This window comes from Hyperolius riggenbachi, chromosome 5 (assembly GCF_040937935.1).
Source record: "Hyperolius riggenbachi isolate aHypRig1 chromosome 5, aHypRig1.pri, whole genome shotgun sequence".
Lineage (NCBI taxonomy): Eukaryota > Metazoa > Chordata > Amphibia > Anura > Hyperoliidae > Hyperolius > Hyperolius riggenbachi.
The window spans coordinates 402,308,361-402,336,167 of NC_090650.1; the positions used below are offsets into that span (position 1 = coordinate 402,308,361).

A 27,807-nucleotide genomic window follows, 5' to 3' on the forward strand; every position below is an offset into this window, starting at 1 on the left:
AGTGGGCCTGATACAGTGAGTAGCGAGGTTGGAGAAGGGCTTACCCGCTCTTGAGATACGTCTCTCCGTGGTCTGGACTTAGCTGGGCTGTCTGAGGGAGATGCGTCTGGTCGCTCTGCTTCTGAGCGGTGAGCTGCTTCTCCGCAGCTGGGGTCATCTGTTCGTCGCTGGGAAGCGGCTGGGTCGGCGCCATCTTGGGCCTGAGTGGGGCGGCGGCTGCCTCGCGGCTGGAAGAAATCTAGGAGCTTCTTGGGTGGTTGCGGGGATTTCTTCCGCTTATTTGTGCCGGCAGTATCCATGGCTTCTTCCTCTGCCATCCCGGGCTCGGTTCTCTGCGGTAAGGAGATGCTTTTGGCCGCTTATGTTCTGCACTGGAGCGGGAGCTCGGCTACAGCGCGTCCGTCTTCTCTGCTGCGTAGGCCACGCCCCCCTTTCTAGTTCCTCTTTAAGCTTTTGGTAATAAGTTTTTATTTTCTGTTCAGGGAGGACAATTAACAGCAGGAACTGAGAGCAGCCCATTCCAGGGCGAACTCCATATTGTTTTACGAGGAAAGCGCTCCACTCCCAGTATACAATTACCTGATGGATCCAGTCAGGGAGCCAAAGTTCTTGGTATGTATAACAGTCAGCCCTGCATAATTACACTCCTTTCTGCATCACATTCTTTGTACAACTTTCTTATGATTGACAGTTTTTCCAGTTAATGCTGATAGAAGCTTTCCAATATAGTTTATAATATAGATAACAGTTGGCAAAATTGCGACTTTGAGTGGTGAGTGAAAATGCTGATGTTCTTTTTGCATTTAATGTCATGTACATAATGAAATATTCGACTTTCGAACAAAAATGCCATCAAAAATCATTCTATAATACTTTTGCATTTTTCTGCTGCTCTTAAAGCGGAATATAACCCTGCATTTCAACTTTGCTCTAAAATATTATTTACAGCATATTATATGCAAAAAGCATTTTTTTTTTTACTAGACCAGCATTGGAAGGGTTAAACACAGAGGTTTAAAGGTCCTGGAGAGATATGCAGAAGTTCAGATAGATACATTCTATTTAGTTACATGTATCTATTGATAAACAGTTACACACTCTTTGGCTGTCGTCCAAGCTCCTTCTCAGTGAGAGAGATGAGTCACATTCAACACTTAGATACATTATGTAAACAAAATGTATCTATTTCAGCTTCGGATGCGTCTGCAGAAATCTAAAGGAACTTTAAAGCCCTGTGTAACCCTTCCAATGCTGGTCTAGTAAAAAAAAAAAATGCTGGTTGCATATAATATGCTGTAAATAATGTTTTAGAGCAAAGTTGAAATGCAGGGTTATATTCCGCTTTAATGGTTTTCTGCAATTTTGTTGTGTTTTTCCACTAGTTTTGCCATTTTTTACTTAAAAAGCATAATTCTCAACCAAACATATTCCGCAGTTGATATATTTGTGAATGAAAAGTTGTAGTTTCCGTAAACATTTGCAGTTTCTGTGATGTTGGGGTTTCATTGACCACATTGCGAAAATACAATGGGCCATATGCAATTCACTTTTTCTCCTAGGTGATATCTTCACACCTTGTCATATGCCCTTTAACCTCCTGGGCGATACAATAATATCACCAGGGGGCGGCGCAGCACTTTTTTTTAATTTTTTTTTTTTAATCATGTAGCTAGCCTAGCGCAGCAGCGGCATCCTGTGCAGCGGCATCCCCCCACCCTTCTGATCGCCTCCAGCGATCAGAGCAAACAGGAAATCCCGTTCAGAACGGGATTTCCTGTTTGGCTTCCCCCATCGCCATGGCAACGATCGGGATGACGTCATCAACGTCAATGACGTTGTGACGTCAGAGGGAGTCCCGATCCACCCCTCAGCGCTGCCTGGCACTGATTGGCCAGGCTGCGCACGGGGTCTGGGGGGGGGGTTTGGCGCGGCACGGCGGGTAGCGGCGAATCAGCGCGGAGCGGCGGCGATCGATATATACACGCAGCTAGCAAAGTGCTAGCTGCATGTAACAAAAAGAAAAATTATGCAAATCGGCCCACCCGGGCCTGAGAAATCCTCTGCGGTGGCTTATCCCGAGCTCAGCTCGGGATTATTGCCCAGAGGGTTAATAAACCGCCAGCAAGCAAGAAAATACTCAAAATAAATTTGATAGTACTTTTTCAACAACGACATAACTCAGGAGAAAAAAGTGGCATATGGGCCAATGTGTTTTTGCAAAACATATTTTTAAAAATGAAAATGGCATTTTGATGCGAAAATAACTGGTGAAATTTTTGAGCAACACTACTGGACAATAGAGAGGTCTGACAAGTTCATGTTCCTCGTTTAGGTGTTTTTGGAAAGTTGGATCTTCATGGGCTGCCCCGCTTGGTGTATAAGACTAAGCTGGGACTTACTGCATTGGCCGGATCTCAGTACATCATTGTAGCAGATCCTGTGGACTGGCAGGTATGAAGTTCTGATCGCTGGTGAGGTCCACATGAAGAAATATGAACACCATGCATATGAAGAGATGTTTTACTAATATTAATATCATACATTTATTGATCAGGTGGGTGAGGACATTGTGATCACCACCAGCAGTTACAAGGCCTGGCAGACGGAAGCCAGAAGAATCATCGCTGTGTCACCTGACCACAAAAACCTCACCTTAAATGCCTCCCTCACCTTCACCCACACAGGTAAGTCACGTGACCAGACACATTTATGAAAATACAAGATTGCAGGTCTAAAACTTTCATAGTGCTTTTCCATTGTGCTCTTCTCTCCCGCCAATGTTGCTAACTTAACTTTAGATTCTCAGCCAAGTTCCTGACTGCATTACATTAGGTGCTGGAGCCATAAACTGATTGTAAAGAGTAATTTAAGTTTCGTAACATTTTGCATCATTTTCATCATTACAGTTCTGATGATAAATATGATTTCATGGGTAATCTTGATTTTGCGTTATTTTACATACCATATTTTCTGCCATATAAACGCACTTTTTCTCCCGTAAAAATGGGGAGAAAAAGTCCCTGCGTCTTATATGCCAGATGCAGGGAATCCCTAAATTAGAAATGCCTGCCAATACGAACCACCAACCTGTGGTGATGTCGGGACTTCCTGCATTGTTTATGCTCCTCTGCCCCCGTGTCTCCCATGCCCCATGTATGCTCCTCTGCCCCGTGTCTCCCGCTCCACCATGTATGCTCCTCTGCCCCGTGTCTCCCGTGCCCTGTGTATGCTTCTCTGCCCCAGTGTCTGCCACGCCCTGTGTATGCTCCTCTGTCCCCGTATCTCCCGCTCCCCCGTGTATGCTCCTTTGCCCCGTGTCTCCCGTGCCCTGTGTATGCTCCTCTGCCCCGTGTCTCCCGCTCCATCGTGTATGCTCCTCTACCCCGTGTCTCCCTTGTCCTGTGTATGCTCCTCTGTCCCCAAGTCTCCCGCTCCCCTGTGTATGCTCCTCTGCCCCATGTCTCCCGTGCCCCGTGTATGCTCCTCTGCCCCGTGTCTCCCGCTTCACCGTGTATGCTCCTCTACCCCGTGTCTCCCATGCCCTGTGTATGCTCCTCTGTCCCCATGTCGTGTTTGGTCTCTAGCGTTTGTGACATGACACAGGAGAAGAGACAGGGAGGTAAAGAGAAGATATGGGAGGAAGCAGATGACGAGGTTTCCCTCGTCGTGAAATTAATGATATGCTCTTAATCAGTTGAAAAGGGCGTCTGAGCTATTAAAAGGGCGCCTCCATAGACTTCAATGATATTTCTTCAAATCTCAGCTACAAGGTGGTGAAAAGGGCGCCCAGGTTTTCATTTCGGCTACAAGGTTTTCGATTCGGCTACAATAGGGCAACCCTTTGTAGCCGAGATGTTTGATTCGGCTACAAGGTTTTTGATCCTGTTGTTACCAAAGGGCGCCCTTTTATAGCCAAGATTTTTCATTTGGGGTGCAGGGGAGGGGGTTTAGCATCACAAGCGGGGGGCTTTTTGGGTTAGGCACCACTGGGGGGGGGTCTTAGGGTTAGGCACCACCAGTGGAGGGTTCTGTGTGAGAGTAGGGAGAAGCATACCCCATTGTGTGTAACAAAATGCTCAGCAGCTTCAAAACACAAAAGAGAAAGAACCCTGTCTTTGCAAGCTTATAGTAGAAGGGAAGAAACAAGAGGTAAACAGTGAGTAAGCAATAATGCCTGGAGGTGGCAAATTCCTAAATGAGATTCTGCAAGAAGCAAGGATTGGTCAGTGGCAAGAGAGGATTATCTACATTGTATATTAAGGTGCGTACACACGCCGGACTGGAGGCAGCGACAGGTCCGTCGTTGCCTCCCGCTGGGTGGGCAGTCCGGCGTGTGTACGCACTGTCGGCGGACTGATACGGCTGTTTCTGAGCGATCCGCCGGGCGGATCGCTCAGAAACAGCCGTATCAGTCCGCCGACAGTGCGTACACACGCCGGACTGTCGTTGGCACGCCCACCCAGCGGGAGGCAACGACGGACCCGTCGTTGCCTCCAGTCCGGCGTGTGTACGGACCTTTAGTCTAAACATTTGAGCAATCTCTGGGAGTGATCCCTTATATTATATAATGCGAACTGTATGCAGTGTTCTCAGTTCCCAAGTCAGCTGCTTAGGATTCCCAGTAGGTGAATGGTTACATTTTCCTGTACGCTTTTCCAGGGCCCATAAATGGTATACAGAGGATTTATAGGGTGGCTAGGGATGGTCAGGAATTTTTGCCAGAATGGAAATTTCCAATTTTCCGATGGGAAATTAGCAATGGGAAATTGGATTTCCGCGGAAATGCGATTTACTGCAACCTGGTAATTCTAGGCCAGTCACAGCCCTCGGAAGCATTCCACCAATCAGGCAATGCAGAATTTTTAAAATGAACATCGGATTTCTGCAGTAATTATAGTCCAATCAAAAGACTTGGATACTACTGAGTATTTTCGAGTCTTCTGGCCTAAATTTCCAAAGTTTTACAATCTCCAATTCTCTGATTGGTCCAATACTACAGAGTTTTCTGGTTTTCTTTTTTACAGAGAAAAGTCAAAAAATCGAAAATACTTGGAAATTTTAGGCTATTCAGAAGACTCGAAAATTCTCTGTAGTATTCAAGTCTTTTGATTGGCCTATAATTACCAGGGCAATCCAATCTCCGTTATAGAAATTCTACATTCTCTGATTGGTGGAATGCTTCCGAGTTCAGAAGTATTAAGCCAATTAACTGTTTACAAGTATTTTGTAATGTAAAACACTGTTTTTTAATGGAATCCATAATATTTTGCAGATGGCCACAAAGATTATGGCCATCTGCAAAACTGCAAAATTGTACGAATTTAGTAAAATCCCAATACGTTTTCAGAAATCGGAAATAGCATTACCGTCTGTATACCGCGGTAACGGAAATCAGCATTTGTGGAAATCGGAATTTCCATGGAAACAGAAATTGGCATTTCCGACCATTAGGGTGGGTATGGGTAGCTTTTCAGTATTGGAAGAGACTGCAGAATGCCGCAGGAGTGTATACACATTAATTGCCCTCCCCCGTCAACTCCATCTATCCTCTGACCAAAGGCATAATGGAAAGCTACATGACTTCCATCTAGACCCAAGTGGGATCTCTGTTACTATAGAGGAGGGTCAGTTCTAGACTTTTAGCCGCCTGAGGCAAACACTTGTGAAGATACGCCCCCCACCGGGGCAACCATCCAGGCACCGCCCCACTCCACCCCCCCCCCCCCCCGCCACTCACATACATACCATCTGGGTGCTTCCCCCCATCCCCCCCTCGTCACCGCCAGTAGTAGTGGCGGTGCAGCTGCCGTCAGAGTGGGCAGGGGCTAGGGGGTGCCATGTGATGTCCAGATGGGCGTCAGTAAGGCAGGCAGCGGCAGGCCAGGCACACTCTTCACTTCCTGTTTCTGCCTGGTGCCGCCCCCACACTTCCACCGCCTGAGTAAGTGGAGTAATCATGGCCGGGATATCCCTGGATAGGCTATAAATTCCTTTAAGGCAGAGATGATAAATGCCTTTTCTGTCCTCTGCCCAGTCTAACAGATTATTCTCTAACACACTCATTAATAAGTGCAAACTTCAGAACTATTGCAAGTAAAAGAAATCAAAGCCCATTTGCTTATATTTCTATTTGCCAACCAACATGCCTATCTGTGTGTGTCTCCATACAGCAAACACCTACTCAGTGCCGAACACCATGCTGAATTACACGCTGGCAGCGGACGTAGCTCTCCTCACTAGAAACATCAAGATCATTGGAGAAGATTACTTGGGCTGGTACAGTGAGTCATTTGGAGCTGAAGTCCTGGTCAGCACATTTACAGCCAATGGCAAAGAATACCGAGGTATGCAAGATTCTGTATCTGATCTGTGTCCACCTTATAATATAGTAGTCTTACTTTAGATTTATTGAACAAAGTAATCATTCCCTCACTTTACTTACTGTTGTATAATGTATGTTCCATTGTGCGCCAACTTTGTATTTGCTCAGAGTTGGGTAAAGGAAACCTCTGTTTGACTCACTGGCTCTTTGGCAAAGGCAAGCCAGAGTAATTGGAATGTTCCCATGCACGGAGCTAATCGGGGACCCAAGTAATTCCGAAGAGCTCTTCGACCCAGCGGGTCAAATAACTACATTGAAGTACAGCACTGAAACAACAGGCCAGATGTAGCCTTCCATGTATTAACATCTTCCGGACCTTGATCAACATATATGCCAGTTTACGTCCAGTTATTCCTGCCAGGAGTGGAGATTTCAGTCATTCTCACCGCCTACCACGTCACTGCACATGCTCGCTCTGCTGTCATGCTGACAGAAGAGCTTCCACATATTAGTTAGGAGCCAATTTCTTTGGCCCCTGACCCCGTGATTGCTGTGAGCCAATCACATTGCTGTGAGCCATACGAATGGTTCTGATCCAGTTCTGTATAATACTTGAAGAAACTTAGTTTCATAAGCTTGCAATAAACCATGTACAGTTAGGGCTCATTTCCACTATTGCGGTGCGGAATCGCCTGGATTCCACCGCTGATGAAATCGCATGTGGATGCGATTCCGCATGCGTTTTTTGCCGCGAATTCGCATAGGTGAGGGTATTTGCGATTTTAACCATGTCACTGCCTGTGTGAATTTACATTGGTACCTATGCGAATTTGCATGCGAATTCGCGGCAAAAAACGCATGGGGAAAACGCATGCGATTTCCCTATTAAATACATTGTGTGCGATTCGCCTGCATTCCACACGCAGGCGAATTCTGCAGGGTGTTCCGTGCAGATTTTCTCCGCACAATAAAATGCTCCCGCAGACGCATAAGTGGAAACAGGCCCATTCACTTATATTGTCTATGCGAATCCGCATACGCAAGACGCATGCGGATTCGCGATAGTGGAAACGAGGCCTTAGTCATTAAAGGTATTACTGGAATCAGCGTTTGTTGGTTTGATGTCTCCATTTCTGCTAACCCCAGACCACACTTCACTAGCCTGACATGACAGGTCCTATCTTTTATACTGAAAGTACTCTTTAAATAGAGTGCATATACTGCTGTTTTCTATAAATCTCATACATTTTAAAAGCCACCTTGTAAATGGGAGACATTTATGTTTTATGTCATTGTTGTGGACAGGAACAGTCGCTATTTTGACCAAAGACACTGAACTACTGTTATCAAATCATTTGCATGATCTTGTTTTTGTTGCGAGTTCCTTGTATGTCCTACCTTGTATGTTAACCCATTTATCTATTGTTCAGCACTGCGTAATATATTGGCGCTTTATAAATACAATTACTAATAATTATTATTATTGTAGGAAAGGCAAGGATAGAGAACGTGGAATTCTATCACAGCGGCCAGTTATGGAACATAGAACCCACCGACCTCCACTACTCCCTGTCTATCCTCAACCTGGGAGATGTAAGTAGTGAGAGAAAGCGAGTATATTTATACACTACCAATCAAAAGTTTAAGAATACTAATTTTCCCAGTTTTGGATTGAAATTCAAGCAGTTCACTGTCTCATTGTATTCCAAAATGAAAGGCTAGAACAAATAAACAATTCAAGATAAAAAAAAAAATATTGGAATCCACGTATAAACTAAAAATCTTTTTAACAGGTGTCTTCAAATGAGTCCTATGTGAGGGGCTGCGCTATCCACAACGGCTTCGCTCCCGCCATTGGAGTATTCAGTAGCAATGGGCTGGACATTGATGACAATATTGTGTATTTTAGTGTTGGACAAGGTAAGAGATGGTGATTTCTAGATTGCTATGAATAGTGATTTCTAGATTGCTGTACATTTTTACAGCGGAAGGCATTGAGATTAGTACATTTGCTCTTTTGTAGTCCACATACATATTTCTCAACCTAATAAGGTCTATTTACGAAATACCACTTCTCATCCCTGCTAACAGTCCTGCACAAAAGTGTGCTTATTTGATCGTTCTGAATGTAGTGCACTGGATTGTACCATAAACAGTCACCCCTACGAGTAAGCTCTCCATGGGGCATGACAGTTTTCATGGATCTGAACACATTCAGCACCATGGATAGCATCTCATGCTGTGAAAGCTAAAAAGGACAATCAACCAGCTAGTCCTGTATCCTGTGCAGCTTGCATCTCCTCTAGCTCTTGTGTCTCCTGCGTAGCCTGCTGCTCCACAAGTTCCTGTCTCCTGTGCATTTTGTGTCTCCTTTGGTAGTTGATCCCTTTGGTGTATCCTGGTTACTGTCTTTGGTGCAGCCTGCCTCTCTTCTAGATCCTGTGTCTCTTCTAGGTCCTGTCCTCTGTGCAGCCTGCCTCTCTTCTAGCTCCTGTCCTCTAAGCATCCTGCCTCTCCTCTAGCTCCTGCCCCATGTGCAGCTTGCCTCTCTTCTAGTTCCTGTCTTCTGTTCTGTGCAGGCTGCCTCTCTTCTAGTTCCTGTCTTCTGTGCTGTGCAGCCTGCCTCTCTTCTAGTGACTGTCTTCTGTATAGCCTGTCTCTCTTTACGTTCCTGTATTTTGTGCAGCCTGCCTCTCTTCTAGTTCCTGTGCAGCTTATCTCTTTTCTAGTTCCTGCCTTTTAGATCCTGCAATGTGTTCTGTGCAGCCTGCCTCTCTTCTAGTCCCTATACAGTCTGTCTCTCTTCTGCTCTCTGTGCAGCCTGTCTCTTTTCTTGTCTCTGGGCAGCCTGCTTCTCTTCTAGTCTCTAGGCAGCTTTCCTTTCTTCTAGACCCTGTGCATTCTTCTAGTCCTTGCACAGCCTGCTTCTCTTCTAGTCCCTATGCAGCCTGCCTCTCTTCTCGACCCTGTGCAGCATTCCTCTCTTCTAGACCCTGTGCAGCCTGCCTCTCTTCTAGTCCCTGTGCAGCCTGCCTCTCTTCTAGTCCCTGTGCAGCCTGCCTCTCTTCTAGTCCCTGTGCAGCCTGCTTCTCTTCTAGTCCCTGTGCAGCCTGCCTCTCTTCTGGTCCCTGTGCAGCCTGCCTCTCTTCTAGTCCCTGTGCAGCCTGCATCTCTTCTAGTCTCTGTGCAGCCTGTTTATCTTCTACTCTCTGCACAGCCTGTTTATCTTCTAGTCTCTGTGCAGCCTGCCTCTCCTCTGGTCCCTGTGCAGCCTGCCTCTCTTTTGGTCCATGTGCAGCCTGCCTCTCTTCTAGTCTCTGTGCAGCCTGCCTCTCTTCTAGTCTCTGTGCAGCCTGCCTCTCTTCTACTCCCTGTGCAGCCTGCCTCTCTTCTAGTACCTGTGCAGCCTGCTTCTCTTCTAGTACCTGTGCAGCCTGCTTCTCTTCTAGTCCCTGTGCAGCCTGCCTCTCTTCTAGTCCCTGTGCAGCCTGCCTCTCTTCTAGTCCCTGTGCAGCCTGCCTCTCTTCTAGACCCTGTGCAGCCTGCCTCTCTTCTAGTACCTGTGCAGCCTGCTTCTCTTCTAGTACCTGTGCAGCCTGCTTCTCTTCTAGTACCTGTGCAGCCTGCCTCTCTTCTAGTACCTGTGCAGCCTGCCTCTCTTCTAGTACCTGTGCAGCCTGCTTCTCTTCTAGTCCCTTGCAGCCTGCCTCTCTTCTAGTACCTGTGCAGCCTGCCTCTCTTCTAGACCCTGTGCAGCCTGCCTCTCTTCTAGTACCTGTGCAGCCTGCCTCTCTTCTAGTCCCTGTGCAGCCTGCCTCTCTTCTAGTCCCTGTGCAGCCTGCCTCTCTTCTAGTCTCTGTGCAGCCTGCCTCTCTTCTAGTCCCTGTGCAGCCTGCCTCTCTTCTAGTACCTGTGCAGCCTGCCTATCTTCTAGTCTCTGTGCAGCCTGCCTCTCTTCTAGTCCCTGTGCAGCCTGCCTCTCTTCTAGTACCTGTGCAGCCTGCCTCTCTTCTAGTCCCTGTGCAGCCTGCCTATCTTCTAGTCTCTGTGCAGCCTGCCTCTCTTCTAGTCCCTGTGCAGCCTGCCTCTCTTCTAGTACCTGTGCAGCCTGCCTCTCTTCTAGTCTCTGTGCAGCCTGCCTCTCTTCTAGTCCCTGTGCAGCTTGCCTCTCTTCTGGTCCCTGTGCAGCCTGCCTCTCTTCTGGTCCCTGTGCAGCCTGCCTCTCTTCTGGTCCCTGTGCAGCCTGCCTCTCTTCTGGTCCCTGTGCAGCCTGCCTCTCTTCTAGTACCTATGCAGCCTGCCTCTCTTCTAGTCCCTGTGCAGCCTGCCTCTCTTCTAGTCCCTGTGCAGCCTGCCTCTCTTCTAGTCCCTGTGCAGCCTGCCTCTCTTCTAGTCCATGTGCAGCCTGCCTCTCTTCTAGTCTATGTGCAGCCTGCCTCTTCTCTAGTCCCTGTGTAGCCTGATTATTTTCTAGTTTTGGTCTCTTGTGCAGCCTCTAGATCCCCCCCTCCCCCCAGGGCACCAAAGGGAGGCAAGGGAAGGGGTGTGAACATTGGGGGGCCCCATCAAAGTTTTGCTGGGGGGGGGGGGGTGATGATTGTAGTTACACCACTATTTTTGTGAGCTTTTCTTCCTTTACCTCCTCTTAGGAATACGAGTGACGGGAGACAGTGTGAATGTAAGAAGGAATCTGGTGGCCCTCGCTGCCTGGCCCCGTACATACCAAGGCTTGCAGCCAACTGATTCCCTGTGGCATGCTGGGATACAGGTTGGTGTTGTGCTTCATATTTCGCTTCATGTTTGCAGCATTGTTTTTAAATGCGTAATGTGGCTCAGATTGGATAGCTTGGGAATAGATCTACAGCCTGCAGGGCCGGATCTAGTAACAATGGGGCCCCAGGGCAAAAATAACCCAGGGCCCCCCCCCAGCCCCCCCCCCCCCCTCCCTAAAAAAAAGTGGCATTAGGGGCCCTTTGTTTCAGCCAAATTTCCCTCCTGGGCCTCTGAGCCGGCTGCTGACCCTCCCTCCCATTCACCTTTCAACTTAACTGTGCTCCCCGGGCCCCTGCAGAGTCTTTGGTAGTGTGGTGACCCACTTGCCCGCCAGCACAGGTGAGACGCTACTCTGCCAAAAACTCTGTAGAGGTCCTGGGAGCAACAGATAAGATGGGGGGGGGGGGGGGACACCTGGGGGTGGCCCTACAGGATCTGGGGACCTTTGGCCTCTAGGCCCTGACAGCCTATAGAGATTTTCTATAGATTCTGTTTTACTGTAAAAGAGAAGTCTGTGTAAAATAAAAGTATCCACAAGTTACTGCAATTTTTTAAAATACCATTCTAATTATGCTTTTTATCCACTTTGAACCATTGCTAAAACAGAACTGCAGCTGCTAGAAACACCATGGAGCTGCTTTACTAAGGCCAAGACTAGTGCTGACTACAGTAGAGACTAGGGTAAAGGTTAGGTAGAGACTAGGTGGTTAGCCCACACCAGTGTGTTTGCAAACAAGCATTTGCATTGTAAATTGCGCGTTTGTGTCCAGTGAAGATGGCAATCTTTTGGCTGCATTTCCTATAATGCCTTGTGTGACCTTTAAACTAAGGTCAAGTGGGCTATCATAGCTAATTAGAAGTGATCTCTAGTTCACATGTGCTTTCATGTGTGCACGCGGCTGACTGCGCAGGTACTGCCCGGCGGATGCGCGTCCTTAATCGCGCTCCTGGCTGTGGGCGTGCGATAAAGGGTGTGCACAGTCAACTGTGACCACCCCGACCAGGAAGTAAGTTCGGGGCATCGGTACGCGGTAACAGAGGGGGACGGAGGAGCCCCGTTTTTAAAATGACATACGCGCTAAGGTATCCTTTGAACATGTATAATATAAATAAAGTTAACTTGTAGTTGTGCATCTTGCAGAGCCTGTGTTTGTATATCATTGAATATGAGTAAATTGTTTTGTACCTTCTTATTCAGATAAATGAAGGCAGTAACACAGTACTGCGGGATAACGTGGTGGCTGGATTCGATTGGGCCGGATACCACATTAGTGGGGAATCTTGTTCAGGTGAGGATTCATTTCGATACTCAGCTAAATCTTAAATACTAAACAAATAAGGAACACTAATATAAATGCTGCTGGTAAAGGGTCTGCAAATGGTAAAACTAGCGAGGATAAGTGCAGACCTCATATCCAAACTTGTTAAATACTTACATACAGGCCCGGCCCTAGACTTTTTGCCGCCTGAGGCAAAATTCAAAAAAATCGCCGCCCCTCCCCCCCCCCAAGCCGTGTGTGTGGGGGGGGGGCCGCCCGAGCTGGAGGGGATAGCGGGCAGGAAGGGGGTATTGGGCCTAGCGGCGGGGAGGGGGGGTCGGGAGGGGGGCTCCCTCGCCTGGGTCCCCCGTCCTCCGCTCCCCTCCAGCTTTAGAAGTGAGGTCGCTGGCTGCAGCTATATTGTAAGAGGCAACGGGCGGGGATCACTCACCTCTTCCTCGTTCCAGCCCGAGCCTGCGCTCCACTGACGTCACTTCCTGCGGCGTAGCAGGAAGTGACGTCAGTGGAGCGCAGGCTCGGGCTGGAACGAGGAAGAGGTGAGTCCTCCCCGCCCGTTGCCTCTTACAATATAGCTGCAGCCAGCGACCTCACTTCTAAAGCTGGAGGGGAGCGGAGGACGGGGGACCCAGGCGAGGGAGGGGGGGGTCCGACCCCCCTCCCCGCCGCTAGGCCCAATACCCCCTTCCTGCCCGCTATCCCCTCCAGCTCGGGCGGCCCCCCACACACACAGACGGGCGGCTGCCGCCCCTCCAGAAGTGCCGCCTGAGGCAAAAGTTTCACCCCGCCTCATGGGCGGGCCGGCCCTGCTTACATAGTTATTGTGTAAATATATAAACCCCTTAAGTAATAAAACAAAGCATTTATTCAATAAGGGCAGAGGCGCACTGCAGATCGCTTTTCGATCTGTTTCCATTTATAAAAACATGCTCCCACTGACTTGCATTAAAATCGCAGCAAAATTGTCACGATTGCAATTTTTTTATATTATTGATTTACAGATTGTAATGCAAGTTAATGGGGATGTGTTTTTAAAAACTAACACGGATCGAAAAGCCCTCAGCAGTGTTTCTCTGCCCTAAGCAAAATACAAACAGAAGAGAAATTAACACCAATATAACTCATACTTATACCATGTTTCTGCTAAAATAAAACCTCCTCAGAAAATAAGCCCTAGCTTAAATTCCAATCATGCTTGAAATATAAGCCCTCCCCGAATATAAGCCCTAGCTTAAATGGGATGCTTTTAGTGTATGGGGAGGTGTGTGGTCTCTTACCGCACCTCACTTGTGGCGGCGTCCCCCTCCATTCCTTGTAACTGCTACAGTGACCGGCATAGTATTGAAGCTGTACGCGGCGCCCTTTCACCCTCATGCTGACACTGTGCGCTAGGTCGGCTCTGCGCCCGCGCTCTACTCTTGTCATTATCAATGTGCGCCTGGGACGCATCAGCCGGGCACACATTTATTATGACAAGAGGGGAGCGCAGGCGCAAAGGTGACCTTGCCTTCAGCGTCAGCGTGAACGTGAAAGGGCGCCGCGTACAGCTTCAATACTATGCCGGTCACCGGAGCAGTTACAAGGAATGGAGGGAGACGCAGCCACAAGGGTGGTGCGATAAGAGACCACACACCTCGCACACACCTCCCCATACACTAAAAGCGTCTACCCCTCTTCTGAGAGTAAGCCCCTCCCTCCCTGAAAATAAGCCCTAGCACATATTCTCCAACCCCCCCAAAAATAAATAAATACATTATATATATATATATATATATGTGTGTCTTATATTCGGGGGAAAGACAGTATAAGCACCTTTCACACATAACAGTATGTGTTCTCTGCTTTTACTAGCACAGTGTGCAGTATATCTACATCCGACAGGACTTCATCTTAAGTCCCAGGGACATAGATATTCGTCTACCCCTGACACCGCCACTGTGCGTGATACCGCTTGCTGCCGCACGTGCTCCTGCATGCATTCTCGTACCACCCATTACTGCAAAGATCAGTGAATGGGAATACAGTTCCCATTCAACGATCTCAGTGCCTGTGATCAATGACCTCCGGCATCAATGAGATGGTCATTGATAAAGTGAAAGTAAAATGGACACACACTACTCCATTACTCCATGTTCACTTTACACAGGAGTAATTACACTGGGCTGGGGGGACATCTAGTGCCCAAATAGTAAAATTACACCTAAATACATTACTAAATAAAAATAAATTCATATACCATTCAAATTAACCCCTTACCTCTCCCACTCTCCCATAGTTGCCAAAATAAAACATTTGCATTTATATATTAAAAAAAAGAAATAAAAAATACATAAATGGTTACACTAGCAACTCAGCTTTTTTAATATGTTTTTCACAAGGGTATATTATTGTTGTTTTTGCAGTGCTGGGCACAAAACTGAAAACATACACCTTTATTTCCAAATAAAATAATGTCGCCATACATTGTGCTAGGGACATATTTTAATGGTGTAATAACCAAGACAAATGGGTAAATAAAAGAAGTGGGTTTTAATTACAGTAGCCTGCTTTATTTTAAAACTATAATGGCTAAAATCTGAGAAATAATATTTTTTCCGATTTTTTTTCTTATTATTCTGATTAAAATGCATTTAGAATAAAATAATTCTCAGAATGTACCACCCAAAGTAAGCCTAATTGGTGGCAAATAACACAATATATAGATAATTTTGTTGTAATTACAGATGTTGCGAACCTCCGATTTTCGGTTCGCGAACTCCGTTCGCGAACCTTCACGGAAAGTTCGGTTCGCATAAAAGTTCGCGAACCGCAATAGACTTCAATGGGGAGGCGAACTTTGAAAAGATGGAAAAGATGTTTCAAGGTGTCTAACACCTGAGATCTTTCAGTGACTACAAGAGGGGGGAAAAAAATTCACAAATACCTTATAGTTTTTGAGAAAATCAATTTTAAAGTAACTCCTTCTGACCGTGGGAAAATTAAGCGCCCGCCGACTTTAGCAGTTAATAGCAAAGCCGCTTTAAAAGCTAGAAACCCCAAACTTGCAGAAAATGTTAAGAAGAACAGTGGGAATAAGAGGAAAAAACTGTGGGAACAAGAGGAACATTTTTTTTTCAAAAAGACCTTATAGTTTTTGAGAAAATCGATTTTAAAGTAAAAAAAAAAGAGTCGATCCATAAAAAAGAACCGATTCATTAAAAAGATCCGGCTCATTCATGAGCCGTTAGTATAGCAGAGAATGCGTCCTCGGAAGGACGTGAAGCTGCTGGCTCCCGCTGCTGTCTCTCCCCACCTGCCTGCACCTGTCAACCCCCACCTAGGCTGGCACCCAGCGCACTCATGGGTGCACTGGGTGCCAGCCTAGGTGGGGGTTCACAGGTGCAGGCAGGCAGGTGGGGAGAGACAGCGGGAGCTAGCAGCTATGCGTCCAAAAGGACTTTTGGACGCATTCTCTGCTATGTGGGTGGGGGGCTTCGGAGATCTTCAATCAACTTAATAGAAGATCGCAACATAAGAGGATACAGTTCGTTGGATCATTTACCGAGGATATTGCCATGGGAAATTTTTTTTAAAGGTACAGGTAAGTATTTCTGGTTAATTAAGAAAATTAAAGGACTTTTTTCGTGGTTGTGTTTTTATTTCATTTAACCCTTTGTGGAAATGGGTAGGGGTACTTTGTACCTCTATACTCAATTCTCCTGGGAGGGGGTGGGCATCTGGGGTCCCCTTCTTAAAGGGGACTCCCAGATGCCACCATGAACCCCCCCCCCAGGGAGTCGTCGCCCCCACCTCCTCCTGGGGCACCGGAGGTGGGGAAGAGCCCCTTGTCCATGGATTGGACAAGGGTTCCGGGGGGGGGGAAGGGGAAGGCTTGGCATCCCCGACCCCCCCCCCCCCGGAGCCCCCCATACCATGGACCATGCGGGCTGGTATAGCTCAGGGTGCGAAGCCCCAGTCGGCCGGGGCTCCACATTCTGGCTATCCCAGCCTGCATAAGGGACAAGGGGTTACAGAGGCTCGGGAGGGGGGACCCCACGTCATTTTTTTTTCAGATTTCCCACACTCAGCACATAAAAATAATAAAATAAAATAAAAAAATAATATATATATATATATATATATACATATATATATATATATATATAACCACTTTGAATCCCTTGCTACGCTTATCTACTCCCCACAAAACTTCATCTGAAGCTCAGGGGAGTAGATAGGCGTACTTGTGGTAAACAGTGTGCTGTATGCCCAATAAGCTATCTGATTATGTATATAGGGTATCATTTTAACCGTGACAAGTGAGAGAATAGATTTTGTGTTGTTTGACAACTATTTTTTACCGGAAAACTGAATGAAAAGCAATAAAACTGTTATTTTCATGTACTCTATACCCCTAAATACTTGTAAAAAAAAAAAAAAAAAAAAAAAAAAAGTGACAACATTGAAAAGAGAATACATAGTTACCCTAGGGACTTAGCTTCTAAAATATGTATGTCATGAGAGTGTATTACTGTTAACCATGAAGATAAGGGCTTTTAATTACTGATAGAGTACAATGAGAAAACAAAAAACACAAACCAGAAACGAATATATTATCGCCATACATTGTACTAGGAACATTATTTAAATGTTGAGATAACCAGGACAAATTAGCAAATACAATGTGTGGGTTTTACCTATGGTAACATTGTTTATTTGAAAACTATAGTGGATGGAAATGGAGAAATAGTGTATTTTTTCTTTTTTTTCCCTAATTTTTCCCTTTAAAATGCACAGATAATAACATAATTACTAAAATCAAATATCACCCTCACAAAGCATAATTTGTGGCAAAAAAACAAGATCTAGATCATTTACATCTGATGAGTAGCAATAAAGTTATTGGTGAATGAATGGGAGGAGCGCTGAAATGTGAAAATTGCTCTGGTTTTTAAGCAAGAAGAATTGAGGACCGGCACCATCAGGTAAGTATTTGCTCTTTATTGCAGACACATGACCAGATTGCAAACAAGTATAGCAGCGACGTTTCGGAGGACAATCCCTCCTTTCACAAGCTCTGTCAGTGTCTAAATGATAACACACAATCTATCACATCCTTTTAAATATGAAGCTAACCAATCAGAGTGTTGCCACCATTTTGGCGACCAATCCCCATCAGTCCTGCAACGCGGACCTGAAAGAGGACTGCTACTCTATATGCACACACTCTGTAGCCAATGTGGACCTCAGAAACACGGTCACGTGCGGGGCTGCCTTTCGTGACACAAGCGGCAGTCTGACACTCCCCCTGGGACGCCATGCAATGAGGAGAGGTGTGCTGGAAAACGTCATCAGGTCTACGCCCCTCGATGGAGCGGACCTGATGGGAAACCTCTACCTCCGTGAGGGGCGCGCGTACGCCCCTCTCTATGACGCACCACACCGCCCAACGTGCGGCGGAATGTAAACAAACCGCCCACGTGGCCATGCGGAGCACCACCCAATGAGGAGAGAAGATGGACAGCGTCATCGGGTATCCGCCCCTAACCAGGAGCGGACCCGATGGAATAGCCTCTACCTCAGAGTGGAGCGCAATCCACGCCCCTCCATGACGTCCCATATAAGCCCCCGTGTGGCGACATGTAAACACGCCGCCCACGTGGCCATGTGGAGTGCCGATCGCCGCCAGTGCCCATCCTGGCGCCCCACATAAACCAGAAGGAAGGCCAAAAGTTCTAATATAAACATTGCTAAACACCCATCACAACAGATAGGATTAACCGTAGGAGGGGACACAACAAGCGTATTCCATTTGTTAGTCAGTACAGTGTGTTCAGCGGGAGAATAGCAGGTATTATACGTAAGCATTGGGCGATACTCCGAGAGAGTTTAGTGGATATTGAAGAGTTTCAAAATTACCCTTTAATGTCATATAGGCGAGCTCCATCCACAAGAGTACCATCAGAAACAACGTCAAAGAATTGTCAGTACCCTGTCACTTCGTGCAGGCGCGTCACTCGGTGAGCCAGCTGCGATTCCAGATACTCGAACAGATACCACCCCTTAGACGAGGTGGTGATCGGGTGAAACGATTGCTTTATAGAGAGGCTATCTGGATTTGCAGGCTGGACACCTTAGAGCCGCGCGGCATGAATAGGGATTACGATATGACGCCGTTTTTGTAGATTCACCTTTAATTTTTAAGTGACGTGGATCTGGTGGTGCTGTTGTGTTTAGTTGCTGTAGTGTTTAGTGCTAGGTTTCCTGATGCTGTCTTTGGTTTGGATGCTGTCCTGTTGTGCCTCCTCCTATAGATCTGCAATGTTTATTGTGATGGGTGTTTATCAATGTTTATATTAGAACTTTTGGCCTTCCTTCTGGTTTATGTGGGGCGCCAGGATGGGCACTGGCGGCGATCGGCACTCCACATGGCCACGTGGGCGGCGTGTTTACATGCCGCCACACGGGGGCTTATATGGGACGTCATGGAGGGGCGTGGATTGCGCTCCACTCTGAGGTAGAGGCTATTCCATCGGGTCCGCTCCTGGTTAGGGGCGGATACCCGATGACGCTGTCCATCTTCTCTCCTCATTGGGTGGCGCTCCGCATGGCCACGTGGGCGGTTTGTTTACATTCCGCCGCACGTTGGGCGGTGTGGTGCGTCATAGAGAGGGGCGTACGCGCGCCCCTCACGGAGGTAGAGGTTTCCCATCAGGTCCGCTCCATCGAGGGGCGTAGACCTGATGACGTTTTCCAGCACACCTCTCCTCATTGCATGGCGTCCCAGGGGGAGTGTCAGACTGCCGCTTGTGTCACGAAAGGCAGCCCCGCACGTGACCGTGTTTCTGAGGTCCACATTGGCTACAGAGTGTGTGCATATAGAGTAGCAGTCCTCTTTCAGGTCCGCGTTGCAGGACTGATGGGGATTGGTCGCCAAAATGGTGGCAACACTCTGATTGGTTAGCTTCATATTTAAAAGGATGTGATAGATTGTGTGTTATCATTTAGACACTGACAGAGCTTGAGAAAGGAGGGATTGTCCTCCGAAACGTCGCTGCTATGCTTGTTTGCAATCTGGTCATGTGTCTGCAATAAAGAGCAAATACTTACCTGATGGTGCCGGTCCTCAATTCTTCTGGATCAAGTTGGGGCTCTGAATGCTGCGGAACCCAGTGACCTTGGCACATCACCCACTAAATCAACAGGAGTGCTATCCATACTACGTTTACATATTTATACAGCATTGGACTTGCACCCTGTTCCAATATGGAGAATTCAACCATTGAGGACCTCATCTTCTCCTATACACCGGAGGACACGGCGAGGATTGTTGCCAAGGTGACTACAGAAGTGGCCTTCCTCAATACAATTGATGATAAGATGATTCGGAAACAATTGGAAAAAATATCCAAGTTGAAAGTATCCCTGGAACTACATGCCACTACTTTAGCTGAATACTTGAGTGGGCAGGATCCCAAGAGGATTACGTTCCAATGTGAGTCCTTTGATGTTTCCGACAGATACCAAGTTCTGCCATACGTGGATGCTTATATGGAATAAAGCATCCTTTGACTCCATGACCTTGACCGTTGATAGAATCATGGAAGAAATACCCAAACTTGATGCTCAAATTAGTGACCTCAAACAAAAGCTATGTGACAATATGCCAACAGACGAATATGCTAAATATGTGGTTGGATTATCTAACAATATGAAAGATCATAAGGCCAACCTACAGGCCATCAAGAGGGAGAAATATCAAAGAGATGCATCAGATTACACCACGGGCTATATATATGCTTGGCAGAAACCTAACAACAAAAGGAGACGCCCAATACGTCCTAAACCACAGGATAGTAGTCATCCTGAACCACATGGTGGCTCCTCTGATTTTTTGGGCAACAGCTCATCCTCAGATCACCCCTCCAGCGCAGAAGAACGCGTAGGGGGGGTAAGTGGCGAAAACATCAAAAATCGCCTACGGCAACGATTCCGTCAACCCAGAATGAAGAACCCCAGGTCCAACGAATGAAATCCATAGTAGTCAACATCTCCTCTGTGACCTTGACCCCTGCACAGCAGGCACTGTTGGAGAAAAGGTCTCTCTTTTGCACCCACAAACTGGCCACACCAGGTGGATCTTGATATTGAACTTCAACGATTTTTTAGATTGATTCGGTTGAAATATTTTTTTGGTAGACCACGGGGAGATTTCTTTGCGCCTAGGGAATCTGTGGATACAGATAGTCTGTCACTAAAAGATACCCCCTTGCGAGTTAAGAGTAAATTTAATCCAACATCATGTCAAGTTATTGATAAATTTGTGACTAGGGTTACCAATGAAATTGATATTCTTTTTAGAGATAGTGGAAGACGAGATGATATGCATAGCTCCCATAATCTTACTCCAGAGGAGAGAATAGCAATCGGTGAATTGAATAACAACAAATTAATTACAATTAAACAGGCCGATAAGGGAGGTGCAGTGGTTGTAATGGACACTGAATATTATAAAAATGAAATCTATCGTCTACTATCTGATGGAACAACTTATACCCTATTAGAACAGGACCCTACTAGAGACTTTATGGCAAGAATCAAAAAGTTACTTGCTAGAGCAAGGGAGATGGATGTCATCGATGAACGACTGTCTGAATATCTTATACAGGAAAATCCGATAATACCAGTTTTTTACATTTGCCCCAAGATTCATAAGGACAGACAAAGACCACCAGGGCGTCCAATAGTTGCTGGCCTTGACTCGATTTTTTCCCCTATAGCTAAATATTTAGATGTAATCTTGAGACCATTTGTCATTGCAGGCAAATCATATCTGAGGGACACTTCCATGTTCCTGGATGAAATTAAGAGACTGCCAAATATTCCAGAAGGGGCTATCCTGGTTACATTAGATGTGGAAAGCCTCTACACCTCCATCCCGCATGATGGAGGTGTGGAGGCTGTTGAGCACATATTACGATGTGCTTCTGATTTTGACCTGGCGCAGGTTGGGTTTCTCTGTGGTCTATTGAGATTGGTGTTATCTTGCAACTATTTTATGGTCGAGGACCAGTTTTACTTGCAGTTAAAGGGAACAGCTATGGGCTCGAATGTGGCCCCGTCCTACGCAAACATCTTTATGAATGCCTATGAGGAAGCGTTTGTATATACCAATCAAATATTTACTACTCATGCCCTTTGTTGGTTCCGTTATATAGATGATGTATTTTGCGTGTGGGCGGGGTCACATTCGAGCCTTGTTCAGTTTGTGGATGAATTGCATGCAGGCTGTGGAGATATACGATTAACAATACATACTGACAGTCGGGAGGTGAGCTACCTTGATACAATGGTGCGTGTGTCAGATGGTAGGCTGAGCACAGACTTATATATTAAGCCTACTGACACAAATTCCACGTTGTGCTTTGATAGCTTCCACCCACCTGCCACGAAATTATCTATACCTATCAGTCAGTTTCAAAGAGTGCAGAGAATAGTGGAAAATGATGCTGAGAGAGAGGTTAGATTTGATGAATTAGAAAAGAGGTTTATCCAGAGAGGCTACCCCCGACAGGTGCTGGGTAGGGCAAGGTCAAAACTACAGAGGGATAGAACAGATAGGATTAACCGTAGGAGGGGACACAACAAGCGTATTCCATTTGTTAGTCAGTACAGTGTGTTCAGCGGGAGAATAGCAGGTATTATACGTAAGCATTGGGCGATACTCCGAGAGAGTTTAGTGGATATTGAAGAGTTTCAAAATTACCCTTTAATGTCATATAGGCGAGCTCCATCCTTGAGGGACAGATTAGTTCGAGCAGACTTGGGCACTAAAACTAGTGGGAGAGTGATCTCCAGAAGAGCAAATGGTACTTACCCATGTCTAAATTGTGTACACTGTAGCAGTGTCATCAAAGGTACCGACATCTGTCACCCTCATACAGGTATAAAATATAAAATTAATGGACAATATGACTGTAATTCTAGGTTTGTTATATATGCATTGAAGTGTCCTTGTGGTCTGTTATATGTAGGACAGACCACACAGCCTATGAAGGTCAGGTTGTCCGCGCACACAAGAGTACCATCAGAAACAACGTCAAAGAATTGTCAGTACCCTGTCACTTCGTGCAGGCGCGTCACTCGGTGAGCCAGCTGCGATTCCAGATACTCGAACAGATACCACCCCTTAGACGAGGTGGTGATCGGGTGAAATGATTGCTTTATAGAGAGGCTATCTGGATTCGCAGGCTGGACACCTTAGAGCCGCGCGGCATGAATAGGGATTACGATATGACGCCGTTTTTGTAGATTCACCTTTAATTTTTAAGTGACGTGGATCTGGTGGTGCTGTTGTGTTTAGTTGCTGTTGTGTTTAGTGCTAGGTTTCCTGATGCTGTCTTTGGTTTGGATGCTGTCCTGTTGTGCCTCCTCCTATAGATCTGCAATGTTTATTGTGATGGGTGTTTAGCAATGTTTATATTAGAACTTTTGGCCTTCCTTCTGGTTTATGTGGGGCGCCAGGATGGGCACTGGCGGCGATCGGCACTCCACATGGCCACGTGGGCGGCGTGTTTACATGTCGCCACACGGGGGCTTATATGGGACGTCATGGAGGGGCGTGGATTGCGCTCCACTCTGAGGTAGAGGCTATTCCATCGGGTCCGTTCCTGGTTAGGGGCGGATACCCGATGACGCTGTCCATCTTCTCTCCTCATTGGGTGGCGCTCCGCATGGCCACGTGGGCGGTTTGTTTACATTCCGCCGCACGTTGGGCGGTGTGGTGCGTCATAGAGAGGGGCGTACGCGCGCCCCTCACGGAGGTAGAGGTTTCCCATCAGGTCCGCTCCATCGAGGGGCGTAGACCTGATGACGTTTTCCAGCACACCTCTCCTCATTGCATGGCGTCCCAGGGGGAGTGTCAGACTGCCGCTTGTGTCACGAAAGGCAGCCCTGCACGTGACCGTGTTTCTGAGGTCCACATTGGCTACAGAGTGTGTGCATATAGAGTAGCAGTCCTCTTTCAGGTCCGCGTTGCAGGACTGATGGGGATTGGTCGCCAAAATGGTGGCAACACTCTGATTGGTTAGCTTCATATTTAAAAGGATGTGATAGATTGTGTGTTATCATTTAGACACTGACAGAGCTTGTGAAAGGAGGGATTGTCCTCCGAAACGTCGCTGCTATGCTTGTTTGCAATCTGGTCATGTGTCTGCAATAAAGAGCAAATACTTACCTGATGGTGCCGGTCCTCAATTCTTCTGGATCAAGTTGGGGCTCTGAATGCTGCGGAACCCAGTGACCTTGGCACATCACCCACTAAATCAACAGGAGTGCTATCCATACTACGTTTACTGGTTTTTAAGCAAAAAACCCTGTGGTGCTGAAGTGGATATATATATATATATATATATATATATATATATATATATATATATATATATATATATATATATATACACACACACATATATATATTGTAATAAGTAGTGATAAAGTTATTGGTGAATAAAAGGGAGGAGTGCTGAAAGGTGAAAATTGCTCTGGTCCTAAAAGTGTACCTGATACTACCCCTTATTTATACTTACCTGGGGAGTCCTCCAACCCCATGAGCACTGTGGCCTCCCTCTCCATCCTCTTCAGCCCCTCCATTCTGGTGTTACAACTCCTGGTAATTAAGTCAGTCACTGCCAGTTGTGGTCTTACGTGCATGCGTGGTGGGGCCACATGCAGGCCCCTGCCACACTCCTGTCGCCAGGAGTGCTCTGCGCATGACCAGGCCACAGGAGCGCTTATGAGGGGTGCGCATGTGGCACTGGGCTAAACACAGAAGCCCTCGACTGCCTGGATTACTGGACAGCTGCAGAATGGAGGGGCCGAAAAATACGGCGAGGGTGGCAATGGGGCTGAAAGAAGCCCCAGGTAAGTATAAATAGGTACCAGTGAACCATCTCAGGTTCACTTTAAGGGGAAAAAACCCTTAGTGGCTAACTAGTTAGATTAACTTCATTGATATGAAAATTTGCATACCAAAAATTCCCCAAATATTTGAATTATACTTGTGGGTACATTAGGAGTGACTGAAGCAATTGCAGATGACGCACTTCAAAAAAGGAGGTTGCATCACTTCTTTTTCTGCACTATATTTGTAGGCAGGAATACAAATACTGTAGTAGTTATATGCTGTTTATGCAAAATGATTATTGATATTGGCAGAGGGCGTTGTTTTGCCAATTTTACTATTATTATTTATTGTATTTATAAAGCGCCGATATGTTACACAGCACTGGACCATAAATAGGGATACATACAATGTAAACAAAGGGTGACACACAGAGAGGCAGCATACAGTTATACGTGCAAAGAGAGTATAACGCTGGGAATACACGTTTTTTTTTTAGCCATTTAGATGGCTCAATAGATAATTTCCGACATGTCCGATCTCCCGCTTGATCATTTCGCCTCTCGATTCTTGATAGAAGAAAAAGAGCGGAAGATAAGAGAATCCAGTGGGGAAATATCAAACGGGAGAATCGAGCGCCAGAATCGGCCCATTTATTTCAAGCATTAGATACATGATCATACAATTCTACCCAGCAAGTTTGATTTAGTCCATGGTAAGAGTGTCATTGGTGGGGTTTCAAGATCAAGAAGGATCCAGATAATGAAAGATCTGACAGAATATGAAGTCCTACAATTTTCATCCTCTTCACTGTCTCATCTGTGGACTGTTGGTGTTGCAGGTTTCTACAATCCCAATCCCCAGTGGTACAACAATGAAGCCCATGGTGGATTAAATGGAGTTTACATGAATGGAGATTACCTGCCAGTCTGCTCCCGGGTGAGGCAATTTACAGTATGGCGGTGCTGGGATTACGGCATCTATATCCAGGTAAGTGACAGAGGGAACTTTCTGTGTGGATGATTTATGGGCCCGATGAATACATTTCTAGAGAACTTTGGAGAAGATACATACAGAGGGTCCTTAAGTGGGGGGTGCTCAAATTTAAAACACTTTACCAAGGTGCCTTCGCACCACATGGCTTGTAGTTAATACGTTGTCTACAGTATAACCGTTTTTCTTTTGAATAAAGACTCCTTTTTTCCACCAATATGAGCCTTCATTGGAGGTTAAAGACCTCCTTTTATTATAATGCATTTAACCTCATAATACTATTATTTTTTGGGTTCCTCCCCAGACGTTCTTTACCCTGTGCCTTAGGCGGTACATCCTCTGCTAGGCTTTATTGATGATGGCACTGGAGTTGGTCTCCCATATAAATGCTGGAAGACTATGGAGCCTACTTGGGTAACAAAGGGAGGTAACAGTGGGTGCCGGGATAAGCCAATAATAGTAAAATATCGGCCTTCCCGACACCTATCCTAACCTTAACCCTCTTGTTTATGTGCCTAACCTTAATCCCTTCACCTAATCCCTAACCCCCCTGGTGCCCAAATTACTGGCCGGGCTCCCGGATTGGCAAAATTTAACACAGGCACCTATGAGACACCGGCAGGCGAAACAACCTGATCCAAAAAAAGAGGAACCATTTATGATCAGGGTAGGATTTGTGAGGGTGTTTTTTAGAAATCTGTTCTCAATACCACAGTCTTGTTTAGGAATAACCAGGTCTTTTCTCTTTATTTATGTTCTGCTTTGTAGACCCCCTACTCAATACAGATCTCTGACGTGATCCTGGCAGAAAATGGGATGGGTATACTTCCTATTGTCTACACTCCTACAGCAGCCTCTCATGGAATCTCCAATAAGACTGTTCAAATATCGGTAAGAAAGCCAGTCACTACTTCCTAGCAATTTCAGTTTTTCATTGCAGATGGATTTTGGGCTTAGAAAACTTAGTGCGTCATGTGTCGGATTATAAGACCTTATCCTGCATTAATTGAATAAACTGCACCCTCTGTTAGCTGTATTGTCTATAATGTGTCCGCTTCAAACTTCTTATTGGCAGTCAAAATGGTGTATGCATCGTGCACAACCCAATTTCAGCAGCTTTAGAAAACTATAATGTCTGCTGGGCAGAAGCAAAGACAGGTTCTCAGTGTTACTTCCCATGTGATATCTCTGGGATTGTATTTACAGTATATGCCACCACAATGAAAAGGTGTTTTTGACTCCCACGCCCTCTCCTCATCTTACCCATTCCCAGCTGAAGTTCCGGAAGGCTTAGTCCTTGGTCCCTCTTTTTTCTTCATCTATATCTAGAGTCTAGAAACACATCAATTCATTTGGTTTCCAATATGATCTTTATGCTGATGATAACCGATCTACCTTTCTGCTTCTGATCTCCCTGCTTTAACATTTCATGTCACTTAATTTAGTGTCCTCCCTGAAATAATAGTCTTTATCAAAAACGCACCAGTAATCCTGGCTCCTTATATTCGCTGCCTACGAGGACTCCTAAGCAGAGGCGTATCTACAGGGGTGCAGGTATGGCATGTGCCATAGGTGCCTCTTACAGGGGGTATTACTCCATAGCATCCTTAGTCTTCTCCATACATATTTCAGTTTTTTTCCAAGGAGACATTCAGATGCCTGGTTACATCATTTGGGAGGATAAGCTGCTTGTTATTTGGGGATATATATATAGGCTGACCTCCATTCTTATAGGCCATGCTTCACTTCAACTTGGACATAACCAGTTCAACCGAAACCACACCTTAATATATTTGGAGATGCGCCCACCCATGACCAATTTCGATGTTTGCCAAAGGCACTGGTTTCCCTTGATACGTCTCTGCTCCTGAATGTGCTCTCTCAAGCCTCATGTTAGTGCATTAACCACCTCTTGTCTCAATCCACCCAAAAATCTTTGACATTCATTCTTTTCCTGCATAGAACACAACTGCAGTGCTAGTGTAAACACTCATTTCCTGTGTAAATTACTGCAACACACTCCTACCCATAACTAACTCCAATGCATCCTAATCTCTGGATCTCCTAAGGTCTAACTCATCCACCTTATTTCTGGCTCCTCTAATGCTGCTCAGGGCCGGGCCGAGGCAGAGGCTGGAGAGGCTCCAGCCTCAGGGCGCAGTGTAGGAGGGGGCGCACAATTCATTCAGATGTAATTGCCAATTGTGTTTGAAGCAGAAAGAAATAAGAAAAGGAATACATGACAGTGGCTGCAAGCCAGATAACTAGAGATTAAGGTTTTGGGGAGGTTGGGGGCCCTGGGGCACCTATTAGTCTAATAGCAATCAGTGTGTGAAGGCTGGGGAGGGATGGAGGGGCGCACTTTGCTGTCTCAGCCTTGGGTGCTGAAGGACCTTGTCCCGCCTCTGATGCTGCTCCCCACTGTCATTCTGTCCACTGGCCAACTGTCAAACAAAGAATTCAGCTCATGCTTCTTGCTATATCCTTTAAAGAGGAAGACCCCCTTTCCCATGAGAGATCTTTACCTTTTCTCAAATAGAACATCAGGGGTATCTGTATGG

The 27,807-nt window shown here is 46.2% G+C and overlaps 1 protein-coding gene across 1 annotated transcript in view; it reads left to right on the top strand.

The window, feature by feature from the left end:
* The window catches only part of LOC137519142 (fibrocystin-L-like), a 249,726-nt gene that overhangs the window by 176,923 nt on the left and 44,996 nt on the right, over positions 1-27,807 (top strand). Inside the window, exons 35-44 of the mRNA XM_068237924.1 lie at positions 483-612; positions 2,333-2,451; positions 2,555-2,684; positions 6,171-6,344; positions 7,812-7,915; positions 8,116-8,242; positions 10,972-11,090; positions 12,294-12,384; positions 25,095-25,243; positions 26,015-26,137. Of these exons, the coding sequence (XP_068094025.1) occupies positions 483-612; positions 2,333-2,451; positions 2,555-2,684; positions 6,171-6,344; positions 7,812-7,915; positions 8,116-8,242; positions 10,972-11,090; positions 12,294-12,384; positions 25,095-25,243; positions 26,015-26,137 (1,266 nt within the window). The remainder of the gene's footprint in view (positions 1-482; positions 613-2,332; positions 2,452-2,554; positions 2,685-6,170; positions 6,345-7,811; positions 7,916-8,115; positions 8,243-10,971; positions 11,091-12,293; positions 12,385-25,094; positions 25,244-26,014; positions 26,138-27,807) is intronic.